This window comes from Ambystoma mexicanum, chromosome 3q, assembly GCF_040938575.1.
Source record: "Ambystoma mexicanum isolate Mex_15411 chromosome 3q, UKY_AmexF1_1, whole genome shotgun sequence".
Classification (NCBI taxonomy): Eukaryota; Metazoa; Chordata; class Amphibia; order Caudata; family Ambystomatidae; genus Ambystoma; species Ambystoma mexicanum.
In genome coordinates, this window is record NC_090926.1 from 206752879 (window position 1) to 206768175 (window position 15297).

At 45.5% G+C, this 15297-nt stretch overlaps 1 protein-coding gene across 2 annotated transcripts in view; it reads left to right on the forward strand.

The window, feature by feature from the left end:
• The window catches only part of LRP1 (LDL receptor related protein 1), a 1300039-nt gene that overhangs the window by 707165 nt on the left and 577577 nt on the right, over positions 1-15297 (forward strand). For both annotated transcript variants that reach the window (XM_069653565.1, XM_069653566.1), the window contains exons 31-32: positions 829-923; positions 7791-7940. In XM_069653565.1, coding sequence (XP_069509666.1) covers positions 829-923; positions 7791-7940 — 245 coding nt within the window. The remainder of the gene's footprint in view (positions 1-828; positions 924-7790; positions 7941-15297) is intronic.

Here is a 15297-nt window from a genome sequence, read left to right on the forward strand (position 1 = left end):
AGCTGTCGATGAAAGAACATGGAACCAGAGTACTGACCCAGGGAATCTGAGGGGCGCTTTGCAGTAGTGCCACCCCCCCCCCCCTGGTTTCTAGAGGGGTCACCAAAGTGCCCAATAAATACGAGTTCAGTTCCCAGTGAGACCTGGTTGGGTTTCACTTCGGAAAAGTAGTCAGCACTCTATTAAAGACCAGCAAAAAGGGGCGCGGACTCCCAAAAGTGAGCAAATTACTTTTTCCCTGTACCTTAAAAATTGTGAAGAAAATCTCTACAAATTCTTTTTGTAAAGTGAAAAAGTGGAGCTGATTTTAGACCATGGCAAAAAATAAATTTCTCAAATGGTGCCCACTGACGAGACATTGAGGTTTCAATTAACCCACTGGAATCTCTTTTACAGTAAAACCTATTTTCACTTGCGTATTACAATCTCCCATTAGGAATGTGATTCACTATTACTCCCCGAGTCACTTTACCTCCACCTTTTGTAAATTGGGAGTAAACTACACCCACTTCAAAATGATATGAGACACCGAAGATCACAGTAGACTTTTGCAACAGGCAGACATTGGTGGACTAGATTGGCCCTGAGGTCATTATCTGATGCTGGGATCTATGCCTCCTCTTTCTGACCATATATGGACCTATTTGAGCGCTAGAGCCTCTCACTTATGTGTCTTAGGCTTTTTTGTTCTTTTGGAAGTAGACTCTAATACTCCATTTCATGGCAATGTAGAGACGTGTGCTGAACATGCTGCTGTTTGGCCTCTGGTGGACAGTCTTTGCACAAACTAGTATGATGTAACCGAGGCATCTTTTTTTCATTGCTTAGGAAGCTGTACTGGACAGATGGGGACAACATCAGCATTGCCAACATGGATGGCGGCAACCAGAGTGTTCTCTTCACTGGCCAGAAGGGACCCGTTGGTAGGTTTCTTGAGTGATAACTGCTTTACAGCAGAAGATACTGGCAGATCGTGTCAAAGTGGGGGCATTGTCAAGGTATGGTTACTGTGTGGTGGGGGCATTCAGTGAGAAATTGTCTGTGTGGTCATGGTCCGATGTGCATGAAGAATTCTCTGCTGCATGCAGAGGGCCGTAGTAATTTTTTATTTGATCCAGCATGGATAACTAAGATTTTCCTGGGGATTTTCCACGGATGCTGACCTGAAAAGATGTAAGCCTCAAGTCCGTGTTCTCCCAAGCACCATGTACTCCTATGTCCTGTCCCCTTTCCTCCAGCCTGTATGGATGTCCTCCCATGGGGAAAGGACCATAGCCTTTTGCACTGCGAAATATGCACTTCCTCTTTTAATTTAGGTGGGCGTAGATGCAAGGATGGGTGTGGAAGCGCTTGCTGACCCTGCCCCACGGTGCCACACACCAGTTCTTTTTTTCTGGGCGACAGGAACGGACACCTCCACCTCGTCAGTGTATTTTGTGCTGTGCACTCCCTTTTTTCACACCATCTCTGTGTACTTTTTTCTTATATATTTTTGCCACAGCCTTCGGCCAAACTGAACCCCTGGCTTCGGAAGGTGTGTGCCGTGCGACACTCCTTTCCCTGTCTCGGATGCTCAGTCACTCTGCTTAGAGGGCTTGGGCCCCCGCCACTGGTGATTCTAGTGTACTGCGTGCATCCCATTGACTCCAGTCACTCTAGAACAGGCTTGGCAGGTGTGGAGAAATAGTCTCGAAGTCCCCACGCTTCAGCTGTAGACATTCATTTAAACATCGGAAATCCTGTGACACAGTAAGTGAGTCTTTATTTTTAAAGGTATTCAAGAAGGGGGACTCCTTCCCTCGCAGTTTTTTCACTGGGCAAGGTCGGAAAGATCTTTATATCGGTACTAGGCTCGAGGCTCAAGCAGCTACTGGTGCACGCAACTAGGGGTCCATTCATCCTTCCGGGCTTAGTACTGATTGACGTAAATGCTCACCAGATGTTCGTCTGAGGGGCCAGCTGGCTCTGTGACCAGGCCTTGGCCTGAGGGGGCGCCTCTATGCAGGACTACCAGCTCTTCAGCTGAGAGCACCAAGTCTACTGGAGTTCGCTTCGAGGTCCAAAAGAGAACTGGTACTGCTACTGAAGGTCCATTAATACCTGATCTTAAGAGTGTCACGCTGGGCACTGCTCCCTCGCGTACTCTGAAATTGCCACAGCAGTCTTGGGGACACAAAAGGGTGGCAAGCCGTTCCTGTGCATCCGCCATCTTCTGACAAGTTGCCATCTTCTGTGGACTCCTCCACCTGAGAGAGCTACAGAGGGCTCAAGATCACATTCTCATAGTTCGGCAGAGAGAACATAAAGTTCACCAACGGACTTGTCAAGTGACCCAGTGGCAATGTTAAATTTGTCAAGCTGTGATATTCCATGGTACACCTCATACCCAACTTCATCTGGTGCTCTTAGGTACTTGTTAAGATGAATCTCTAAAATCTGGTCCGTTGGAGAGATTTCAGGAGCCCACCCTAGTTATAGTGAACAGGGGAACTCAATACAAGCATAGAGGGTGCACAAGGTTTTGTCTCAGAAAGTGAGTGGGGTCAAGGGTCCACAATGAGTCCACGCAGTGAAGCACACAATAATTCTACATCGATAGGTAATTAAACAAATACTGTATTAATGGCACAAATTACACTAGAAAAATGAAACTAACACAAAAAGAAATGTTCCGCATCATTAAAGAAATGAGAAACCCACCAGGCTGTGACAACACCCCAACCCCCTCGGAGAAACTATGCAACAACCTTGCAGACCACTTCAAAAAGAAAATCAATGACATCCGACAAACCATCCAACAGAGGCCAACCAGCAGCGACATACAACCAAACAACCTAAATCAGAACCGCAGCACAAACTCAATAACTACCCTGAAATATCAGCAGAGGCATGCGCAATGCTGGTAAAGCACAGCAAGAAAGCGGGCTCACCGATGGATCCCTGTCCCCCGGACATATACAAATCAATCCTCGCACAAGGAACACCAGCAGAATACTTCAGAAACCTTCTAAATCTATCACTGGCAACAGGAACCGTACCAAGGATCTTCAAATCGGCTTACATCAAACCACTTCTGAAAAACACAAGCGGGGACGTAGATGATCTCTCCAACTACAGACCAATCTCCAACATCCCCTACCCAGCCAAACTCCTCGAAACCTACGTATACAAACTAACCCAAGAATATGTTGAAGAACACCACCTCCTAGACCATGCTCAAGACCCACTAGAGGTACAGAAACAGCACTACTATCCATCTGGGATGACCTAAAAACAAACGCAGACTCCAACTCAACATCTGCCCTTATTCTGCTCGACCTCTCCGCAGCCTTCGACACAGTTAGCCATGACACCCTAACCAAAAGACTAGAAGACATAGGCATAACAGACACAGCGCTAAGCTGGACTAAATCATTCCTAGCAGACAGAACTGAAACAGTTTGGATCAAACCCTTCAAATCCACCCCACGAGTCAACAAGTGTGGAGTACCACAAGGATCATCTCTATCACCACTGTACTTCAACATCTACCAAACCCCAGCAATCAGATTCTTCAAGAAACACAACATCAAATGCTACAACTACGCAGATGACACTCAAATCATCTACAAGATCGAAGACACCCAAGCCGATCATTCAAACTTAACCGACTGTCTAAAAGAAGTCTTCAACTGGATGAATACCAACAACCTGAAAATCAACCCAGGAAAAACAGAAATCATGATCATATCCAAAGACCAAGAAAAGGAAACCGCCATTCCGTGGCCAACGGAAATGGGATCCGCACCATCACCATCTAAGGTAGTAAAAAATCTGGGAGTCCTGATGGACAACACCCTAACCTTAGAACCGCAAATAAACGCAACAGTCAAGAAATGCTTCTTCCTCCTCCACACGGCAAGGAAAATACTACCTTTCCTCTCCTTCACACACAAAACACTCATCGTCGGCCTCATCATGTCAAGTATCGACTATGCAAACAGCCTCTACCTCGGTATACCGGAATACCTACTGAAGAAGCTACAACGGATCCAAACCACAGCAGCCAGACTACTCCTCACACTATCCAGAAGAGACCACATCACCCCGGCCCTAAAAACACTACACTGGCTCCCAGTAAAACAATGTATCATCTTCAAAACAATGTGCATAACGCACAGGGCAATCTGCGGACAAGGAGCAGAATTCCTACAAAAGAAAATAACAATCTACAAGCCAACGAGACTGCTCAGGTCAACCAACGAAATCCGACTGGAACAAAAACCTTACATCAAGAAAAAAATCTGAGGCACCGCTTTCTACCACTTAGCCGCGAAAACCTGGAACAACATCCCAAAAGTAATAAGGAACACTAAATATCACCTTAAATTCAGAAAAATACTAAAAACCTGGCTCTTCAACACCAGAGACTAAAACCGAAACAACAATAAGACAAATGACTCAACAGAAAAAGACATTGACAAGCCCCTAGAGCCTACAGAAGTACTCTGAGCACCAGTAGGGCTGACGCTGGACACAGGGGTCCACCTGCGAGACCTAGGGAGACGGAGGCAACAACTCCAGCCACCCCTTACCATCCCCCACCGCCCGTACAGCCACAACTAGATACCACGGGGTTGTGGAACGGACGAGATACCACCAATCACCACACAATCGGAAGTATAGACACTAGCAGGTGCGCTAGTCATGTGGGTGGGGGTGAGGAGCATGCAAAGTTATTAAGGGAGCAGGCGGAGGGGACAGCTAAATCCTCAAATGGCCTTGAATGCAAAAATGGGCACGCACCTCCTGAGGCACAGGGTGCACAAGCATCCCGTCGTGTAAGATTACACAAGCCCAACCGATTCAATCCAGGATAGAGATACCAACTAACCAATACCACGAACAATTTCCTTCTCTGCATACACCTCTCAAACTCCAAACCAAACACAACCACAAACCTCCAGCACAGCAAACCGCTCGAACTTCACTTCACTACACTGCAACAACAAAACAAAAAACACACATAGACTCGCACATCAGCACACGACGACTACCGGCCGCATACACCCCAGGCCCAGCCGACGGAACCACCGGGCTGAGGCTGCCAACAGCACATCACTGCAATCTTGCACTTTTCCAGCCTCCACCCACTAACCCACCTCTCCCTCCCTCTTTCAGAGCCGCCAGGGGACCACTCCGGTGGTGATAGTGTGCGGTACAAATGACCTTTAACATTAACAGTATTATCACACAACACTCGGTTATCAGACATATATACTGTCACTTTAGGTTTGAAGAAATGCAAACAAAAATGTATTCAACACTGATGCAGGCCTCTTCAGTGGATACTATCAGACAGAGGAAAGCTGGTCCCACAGGCAGTCACCACACAAGGGCAACTGCAGGTGTCTCTTCGTTCGCAGCCAAAGACATTCCAGGGCCAGAAACCTTGATGCTGGGAAGCAGAAACGTGGCAGGAAGGTGACTTGTAGCACAAACTGACAACCAATGAAGTTCCAGATGAAAATGTGGAACAGCAACACTTCTGGTGAGCTGGTCGCTCCACCTGGTGGTCAAAGGACTATTTCAAGGGCTCAGTACGGCTGGATCTTGAGAAGGCGTCGAGACTGGTTGGTCCCAACAGTCCAAAGGTTGAAGCACCCCAGTGGGCCGTCGCAGATCAGGTAGTCCAGCAGGGCTTTGTTAGGGAGAATATTCATTTTTGTGCCAATTCCTTTAACCTCAGAGACCCACAGATCTTTTACTGGACTCAGGGATTTTAAATTTGTATTCGTGAGTAAGGGGGACCTTTTTCTCACTCACTCATGTGTTTTCCTGGCTATGATTTTCTGTTACTTAATGTTTTATGGATTCTAGTAAACTCTATAGGCATCTGCTTTTGCTTTGTGACACATAGCACCTTTTGTGCAGTGCCACTGAGAAGTCCCTTGGCACGTTTTTAGGGATGGGGGCGGCGCGGTCAGCCTGTGCGGCCACACCTAACCTCACGCCTGAAATTAGAATTTAAAAGCAAAGTCTATATTTTGCGGTGCAAAAGGCTCCATTCTCATCCCCGTGGAAGCCCATACAGTATGGAGGAAATGGGACTATGGACTAGGACGACACCAGTCACTACGGTGAGTAACTTTTTCTTTTTATCCACTGTGACGAGCGTCACACTGTTGTAAGGTCCCTTATTGGCTGGTTGCAGTTACCAGATGTATAGTTTGTGATTACAGGATGTATGTCATGGGTGGCTGTAGAGAGTATCCCACTAAAATCCAGTGCAGTGTACTTGTGCGTGTCCTTTTTCTGCCACATATGTGTCTAAGCGAGAAAGTGGTAGATATCGGAGGCTGTTCTTCCAAAGGCTATGTTGACAGGCAGCCATGGAAACCAGCTCTGCTTACAAGAAAGGATGGACATTGAACCGAGCTTTGTATGGTCCTTTCCTGCTGTACACTCGTGTAGGGACAGTGCTGGATCTGACCAAATCAGAATGGAATGTGTGATTGGTTTGAGCTCCGGCTGTAATGCAGTGCCCAGCACAAAGTATGGGAATAGATTTGGCATGTTGCAAATGGGCAGCCACCAAGTGATTGGTGTGCCAATGTTTTGACTTGAAAGGCACAATTGTGATTGTAGACTGAGATACCTTCAAGTGTTCAACCAGTACCAACCCATAGAAACTATCTTGGCTTCCCAGGATGGGAATGTGTGTGAAAGACCTGCTGTACTGAGAGGTGTCGATGCCTGGTATTGTCATGGTATTTATTTTCCAGGGACAACTACACCACCACCAGTTGGTGCAGGTTTTCACAACCTAGTAACAGAGTTACCCTTCACTTCTAGGTTTAGACGTGGGAGATCACAACCTTTTACCAGAGACCTTAAATATTTATTTTATTTATTTATTTTATTTATTTGTTACACGCCCAGACCCTCAGGTGTCACAGCGAGGTTATAAGACAGCTTAGAAAATAGTCATGTTCAAACATTACATTGGTTACATTGCATGATATAGGTTACAATATATTAACAACACTAAACAGTGGCCTAAGTATTTACAACAGTATCCGGAGGAAGGTAGCTCAACCAAATGTGGGTAACTTGTGGGCACATAATTGGAAACATTATTATATACTGGCCAGATGCCCAACACCCGTTCTTTCTTTCTGCTTCTTATGTGCTCCACATCGATCGCCTTGACGTTAATCAGCCATCTGATCCCTATCATGAAATATACCCCTTCTTTCTTCCCTTCGCCCCCTCTGGCCAGGTGTCTTCTGGCGGCATGCAGCTCTGTACAAGGTTTGGGAATAGCAAATCATCCTCTAGTATTTGGGGAAATATACCTGCTCTCTTCCTTGTTGTGTCAGGATTGGTGTTAAGAACAGTACATTAATAATTTCCCTTATATTTGAGGATGACTACGGAAATATTCAACAACTTGGGTTATTCGTGTATTTTCCTGTGCTTGAATATGTATTCTCCCCTTGAATATTTGGGTTAATTACTGGTTCCTGGTTTCCTGTGTGTATGTTACTAATCGGCTCAGTTTTGGTTAGCTGTTTTGAATGCATGCCCCATGGCATGGAGTTTGTGCTGTATAGAGTTAGTGTAATGTGTTAGTGGAATGTGTTTTCTCAGTGTGTTGTATTTTGAATGAGCTTGAACCTAGTAGGGCATGGGTGGCTGGGACTTGTAACCTCATGGCTAGAGATTCCTAGCGGGACAGATTCTGCCCAAACTCTTCACAGCCCATAGCAAATGTTTTCTGCTAACTGTTCATTTTTTCTCTTTATCAGGCCTCGCCATTGACTTCATAGACCTCAAGCTGTACTGGATAAGCTCCGGCAATGGGACTATCAACCGATGCAACCTCGATGGGAGTGGGTTTGAAGTGATTGACACCATGAAGAGCCAATTGACCAAAGCCACCGCCCTAGCAATTATGGGTAAGGTTTCCTCTGCGCAGGCGTAGCCCTAATGTCTTTTAGTTGTGAGAGCAAAGGTACCTTTGTGACACTTTGGTGGAAGGCCGCTTATAGATTTTATTTTCTCTGATTAGTTTACTGGACTCATTTCATTTAGTCTATAGTTTCATTTATCATGACCTAGCATGCCTTAGGGATTGACAGACAACTTGAAGCCAGAGTCTTGTGTCGAAGAATTTTATTAAGGATAACAGAAAAACAGGATTAGGTTTAACTGAGCTGGGTGGATTTTTCAAGTCCAGCATAACTGGCTCAGGATTTCCTTGGGACCATGCCCCCCCCCCCAGCCTTTGCTATTTCATGCATGTACATCTACACATCTGCCTTATTGGCAGGAAAATGTCCACACGATCACTGTGGTTTATAGTACCCCCCATTTCTTTCTTGGCTTGATTTGAAGTCTTGGATCTGCTCAACAGGATGCTGCTTTGGTCCACCTGAACTTGTAGAATACCTTTCACCACGACCCCACCTGGTGCCTCCGGTCATCTAAATGGGGGCAGGGTGTCAGATGCTTTATTTGGTCTTAGACCCTGGGTTTAACTGGTTTATTTCCCCCCTTCTATCTCAGTTGTGGCCAATGGTGAACCGGTTATTCCTCCAAACCTCCCGTCCTAGTCTGACATCTCTCCACCACAATATCTTAACTCATCTCCACTCTGGATTCTTGCTGCTTCTCCTCCCTGCTGCTTGTCCGGTTTCCTTAACTCTTTCCCCTGTCATAGGCTTTCTCAGTTTCCTTCTCCATTCTTCTGTAGTTGGTCTTCCTCCACTGCTCCTTTTCCTACCTTATTCTATGTTGCGTTTTTCAGAACCCTTAATGTGGTAGTTCTTGGAAGGCAACCTTGGTGGGCATGGAAATGTTTATTATAAAAGTCTAACCAAGCTCTCACTTAGTAACAAAACAGAGTAGTGAGGCTGAGACGTGTACACCCTGTCATTTAACTATCTTTTTGCCTTGGCTTTCTTCCTGGCTTCTCAAGACAGGAAATGCCATAAAAAACATGCACTTTTGTGGGCTCCAGCCTTGGGTTTCTGGACAAAATGGTGGTGTGTGCTTCCTGTCTGGGAACAATCCACATTCCAAGCCAAGGGACGTTGGTTACTGGGCAATTGGTAGGCTAATGCAGCCCACAACCCAAATTAAGTATACAATGAGTAGTTCTACAGCTGTTTCCTAGTTTTCCCAACAGCGCCAACACCTCGAAGAGGAGCACTATGCTGAAGGGCTGCTGCTGAGGACCACCAGCATTGTCCTAATTAAAGCCCATTGGCATCCTGATGTGGGGGGGGGGGGGGTCCGCTAGCCAATCAGGATGTTTGGAATGCAGGCTGTTGTAAAGGTGGAGATGTCCCAAAATTATCCAGAATTTGAGATAAAATGCTCAAAAATAGAGTGCAACGCAGAAAAAACACTGCTTTATTTCCGGAACAGCAGGGTGAAAGCACAGTATAAAACTGGACATCGTCTTGCATGCACATTTGGGGCCAAAAAATGTAAAGCTGCAAATCACACGTTTTGCCTATTTGATAAGTATTAAATACTTTACAATTTCATTGGTTACACATCACAAATCCCCTAAAAACACTGTATATCCTGTTAACTCATTGGCAGATCCATCCTTGCCTGCCCAAAAAAACCCCATCCTCAAACCATGACCTAATTTAAGTTCGGACTGTGTTCCTATTGGTTGGCCCGTATGAGGCATTCCTGACAGAGGCTTTGTATTAATTGGATTATAAAACCTTTTAGATAACTTTGAGCCTTTGCGTATCACCGAGATCTGACCAGTGGTAAGGTGGGACACAATAAGGACGACAGTTATGTTGAGAAGCCCTGAACATGATTATTGGGTTTCTTTTTCCATGCCCTGCACATGCACGCCCTGCAACTCCCATTTCGACACAAACCAGTACACCATGACATTCCCACTTTCTCTTTAATGAACTACCAGGCTGAGATACCACCGTTTGAATTTCAGCCATTTTCTTCACATATTTAAGGCAGTTACCTCACCAAACATGCGTCTGACATGGATTCACATGCAAACCCTCCCTCTGACCCCACTGTGGCTCTTCTTGGTCATGCTGCCACTTTACGTTTTTACCAAATCTGAAGATGGCTGCCAGAGGAGGGGCTTAGGGAGAGGACTGTCATTGGATGGGGGTAGTATAACCCAGAGGACAGTGATTGGTTTAAAGGAGACATGCAGTTTGTAAGTGAAAGCGAAACTTTTTTCTTTTACTGGGGGTTCCCAGCCTGACGGGGAATAATCATGAGCATGTGAATCCATGCCAGACCCCATGCTGAACAATAGTTACAGGTAAGTAACTTGCTACTTTAGTCCGACTGTAGTTATTTAAAAAAAAAAAATCTCTCTTGTATTTCTTTCATTTCAGTTGTGCAGTAAATGGGTTTAGTAAGGCGCGATATAAATAACAAATCCGAAAATATGAAATGTGGCCTTAGACGTCACCTGCTTCTCTGGAATTGAGTTTCAAGTTATGGGGGCTGCTTCCTTTGCAATATTTTATCAACATCTGCTTTTCCTACCAAAGCATCCTGACCTTCTGGTGCTTGACCTCACCAGAAAATAAAATTCAATGAAAAGGGGCCGTAGTTCGGGAGAGCAACTTCGCGGGATAACGTGATGAAGTTTGCACTTGCTTTGAATTGGGGGAAGTTAACATTACCCAGATCGCAAGGAGAGACCGTTACTAAGTTGGTTTGCCATAACTGTGGTTTTGTTATATTTTGAATTGCCATATATGCCCTTCATATGTTAGATGAATGTATTGGTGTGAGGGACCTATTACTTTTTTTAGTGTTTCCTTTAGTTGTTTTGACAGACAGGTAGGGAAATTCTCTTTAGGGCAGGTATAGTGAGGCGTTTATCCAACTCATAAGTTAAAAAATTGGCATCATTTGAAAAACCTTCACAAAGTTGTCAGCATGACATTTCTGCCCCCTCACAACTAGAATGGTGGTTCTTTTGCTCACAATGGCAGCTCACACTGTCAAAACACAAACTCGATGAAGGTACACATCTAAATTCTATGACCCAATATAACACTATGCTTTATGAAGAGAAACTCTATTTCTGAGGCTTGTGGATCTGCTTAGAATCACATGCTTTGCATAGGCCGACATCTAGTGGTAGGTGCTGAGTATTGCATTACTTGTTTTAGAAGTTCGATAAGGGGCGTCGACTGTGACATGTACTGTACCCATGGTCCTTAACGCGCCAAGGTCCCAAATGCTTGCAAAAAGAAAAGCAGTTTTAACGCCTTGACCTAATATGCAGAAAAGTGTTAGAAAGCACACGTACCGAAAGCTTTTAAACCTATCTTGCTGCATGTATTTTTTTGTTGAGTACATATTGCTACATGTATATTGAACTATCATATTCTTATGAGGCAGCTTGCACATGTCTACACAACTGCCACATTCCCATTAAAGACCTAATATCTAGCTGGCGGGGCTTTCTCAACTTGTATCGGTGCACCCGCTTAGAAATCTGGATCTGCATATTAACACTGTACTGCATGGTACAAGCCCGCATGCCGAGCAGCCTGGGAAGCCATTGCCCCCTTGCCTTCCCTTCACCTTAGAATCCGTGTATGGGTCTCTTCTTTTTTTGTAAATAAAAACAAAAACGTACCTTGGCTGCACAGCACTGTCATGCAGTGCTGCTTTCTCCGATGGATGCCTGCAGGCTTTGGTGCATAATAAATAAATTGGAGGTGAGCCTGCTGTGCAATACCTTCCCTAGGGGACAGGGCAAGCGGGATCCCAATCTGAGTAATACTCACCCCCCTGTGGGTAAGGGTTCCATTTTACCCCGTTATGCAGAATTGCATGCAGTACCCTCTGGGACCACCACACACAATTAGGATTACAGGCGTAAGCAAGACCAACCTTTGGTATAAGTCTGTACCACACAGTTTGTTGGTAGCGAGCTGAGCAGCCAGGCTTATCTCAAGAGTGAATGTGAGCAGTACAAGTCGTTACACTAAGGACTTTCAATCACAGTGGTTCAAGTAGACACTTTGAGTATAAGTTTCTTGGTAAAACACTTATTCATTTATTTACACAATCATTTATAAAACATTTCACTAGATGAAGACAACTTATTATAGACCAATACACTTCAATACAAAACTCTAGTTTTTGAGACAGTTTGAGCTCCCTTGAAAAAGGACCCAAATGGCAGTTCAGTTACTTAGTAGCGAGCAAAAAGGACCAACGTAAGTAGAGTAGATGATAATATACTTTCTAGGCAGTGCAAATAGTTTCAGTTCACCAGAATAGTTCAATTCAAGTCAATAGGCCAGGCCAAATTCAATGTTCTGGATAGGAAAGAGCAGTTCTGGTATCAAACAGTAAAATCTTTGCAAATGTTCTCCGAAGTAGTTTAGGTGAAAAAGAATCATTTGTGGGGTCACAAGCTGAATAGACCTGCAAGTTGGGAAAGTTTCATGAACTTTCTCTGCGAGAGTGGCGTTCTCTCAATCGGGTTGGCATAGTACCTTTTGTATGAAGAAAACAAATGTTGCTGAAGTCGTGATTCCTGGCAGTTTCTGCAGATCTCGCTGTTCCCGAGCATCAATATTGGGGACAAGAGGGAGGACGTTGGGGGACTCCTGCATGCGCAAGATCGTTGAAGAAAGCAAACAAAATGGAGTCACTTCAGTTCCAGTAGCTGTAGATTTAAGAACACGAACTGGTGTCCGTCTCCCTGATTAAACCTAACCAGCCTTGAGAATGGTATCCAGGTGTTTTATGAGCTGATTCGTCCCACCACTCAAAGGAAGAAGCCATCCTTGAAGGAGCTTCTCTGACGCATGGAGTTCGGCAATTCGGACCTGCAGCAGGGCTTCACCAGGCAAACCAACGGTCCAATGGTTACAGCAGCCGTCCTCTTCCAGCTCGTCTTCGGTTCTTTTGTTCCAATGGTCGACTCTGCTTTCCAGTCCAAGAGACTCTCCTTTTAAACAGTGTTCTCCCTTTCATTCCGGCCTAGCTGTCACTCATCCAGCAGGGTGGCTGTCCTTGCCAGACAGTCAGTCGACCAATCACGCCAGAGTGTGTTTGGGTCTCCTAGGAGACTAAGCACAGGGAGTTACGGGCACCTCCCTCACTTCCTGCCCACCCCAGACACTCGGACGCCAAGGGCAGACTTTAGTCCTGAAGCCTGCCAAAGGCACACGAATAAAGGGATTAAACCTGGTTTGGCGCGCAGAGACAAACACTAAAAGGACCTTTCCAAAACAAAATGGCGAAAAAGGAAAACCGGGACCCATTTAAACAAAGGGGATTAAGGCACCATCTTGAAAAACGTGGCTCCTGTGATTTTTAGCAAACTGTGTTCGCGGTTGGGAAAATTCATGGTAGTTCATTGTAAAACCACTGCCACCAGCCATTTCAATAGGAAAGGGTAGCATTTGACTGCTACATGAGTGTTTAGGCACAGGGGATACTATGTAACCCCTCCAGCACTCCATTGTAAGATGGTGTGTGCTGGGTCTATGAATTTGGAAAAGACAAGTGAAGTCAATTTCACTTTCGATTATCTGGGAAACAGTAGTTTATCCCAGAGAAGGTATTTAAACCTTTGGGAAGTCTAAAAGATATCCCTGTGTCAATGCACTGAGGGTGCTTTGTAACACACATGAAAAGATGATGCCTATGGCGTTATCTAAAACTCCATTATCCGAGAACACAAATGTAAAATGCACATCAAAACACATGAAAGAGTGGGGGAAAAAAGGTTCACACTCTTTCCAGGTTAAAAAATCAAGTCCTCAAAATCCAGAAAAGTTGCTGGGGGTCTCTAAGGTGAAGGGAATTAGCACATTTCTGGGAATTCTCCCTAACACCACCCGCCCCTTCATTGCAAAGTCCCAATAATTTCTGTTGTATGGAAACTGTACAGAGTTATGAGGTGCTGGGCCCCTTTAAGGTCGATAGCTTGGTTTCTGACCTGTGTTGCCGCCTCCATCCTAGGCAGGGTCCTAAATGCACCTGTTGGGCAAGAGGCCAGGAGAGCATGGCTGTAAAGCAAGAAACACTGGCTTGTGCCACAGCACAGAAGAGGCAGTCTCTTCCCTAGCAGGGGAAGCCGAACCAGGAACCCACAGTGTCTGCATTGTGGGTGAGAACACCAGGCAGCCCACGGAACATTGCCTCTTTGACGAAGGTGGATGCCCCAATGAGACTTGGACTGCTGAAAGAGAACGCAACATTAACCCAAGATGTAACGTCGTGTTCTTCCTCTGGTGCCAAAGGGAAGAACTGGAGCGAAGAAGCTGACCACGCAGTCCAGAACTAGGAGGGGTATGCAGGACTGTGCTGGCAAGAGACCCCTGCAGAGCTCTGCTGCTATAAAGAAGGTACGCAGTGTTACATGAGTGGTGGATGGTGGGGCAACACTGTAGCCCAGGCGGGGCTGATAAACCGATGACACCCAGAAGGGGGTGAGAGAAACCATGAAAGCGGGCTAACCAGGCCTATAGCGAGCTGAGAATCGGAAGACCCTAGAAGAGGGTGAGAGAAATCACAACCAAAGGAAGAGTCAAAGTGGAGCTACGGAAGCCCATAGCCTACCTGAGGCAGAAAATGGAGCTTTCCAATCAGGAAAAAGAGGAAAGATTTATTTTGTGATCCTTGAACGATGCAAATCAGAAGAACCTTTTATGTAATCCCTTGAGCAGGGGATAAACAAGGATCTGTCTGGACTAGCTGATGGAGATGGTTTTGCTGGGCAGACGGCAGAAAATAGTACCATAATGAGGCCGATGGGGAGGTGACCGAGGACTTCCCAGACAAACAAGATAGTTGTGGTATTAGTGTCCCGCAAACCTTCTGGATGAAGGCAGCTTCCAACCCCAAAATACAGGCCCAATGTGTTTTTTTTTTTTTTAGATGACTGGTAAAACAGACCAGAAACAGTCCCCTGCATGTGGATTCCAGCCCATCAAATTTGGAGGATCAGTGTGAGGATAAGGACATCAGAAGCCAAAAATGAACATCGCAGAATAGGTAAGGACACAGAACCCATTCAGTAGGGCCAGGCTTGGTCCTAAAATTGTAGGTGCTTCGTGGCAAAAATCTGCAATCATGCATTTTCGCAACCTACCAAATTCCCAGCAGAGAGGAGGCAGGGTTGTAGTCTCCCCTAGATATAACAAACACTCATGAACTGAGTCTGGCAAGTATAAGCCTGAATGCATTCTAAATTGTGGTATTGGTTATTCTGTAGACACCATTTCTGCTCTAGGAGCTATTGGACTCCTATAGTTTTCCTTTGTCCTCCGC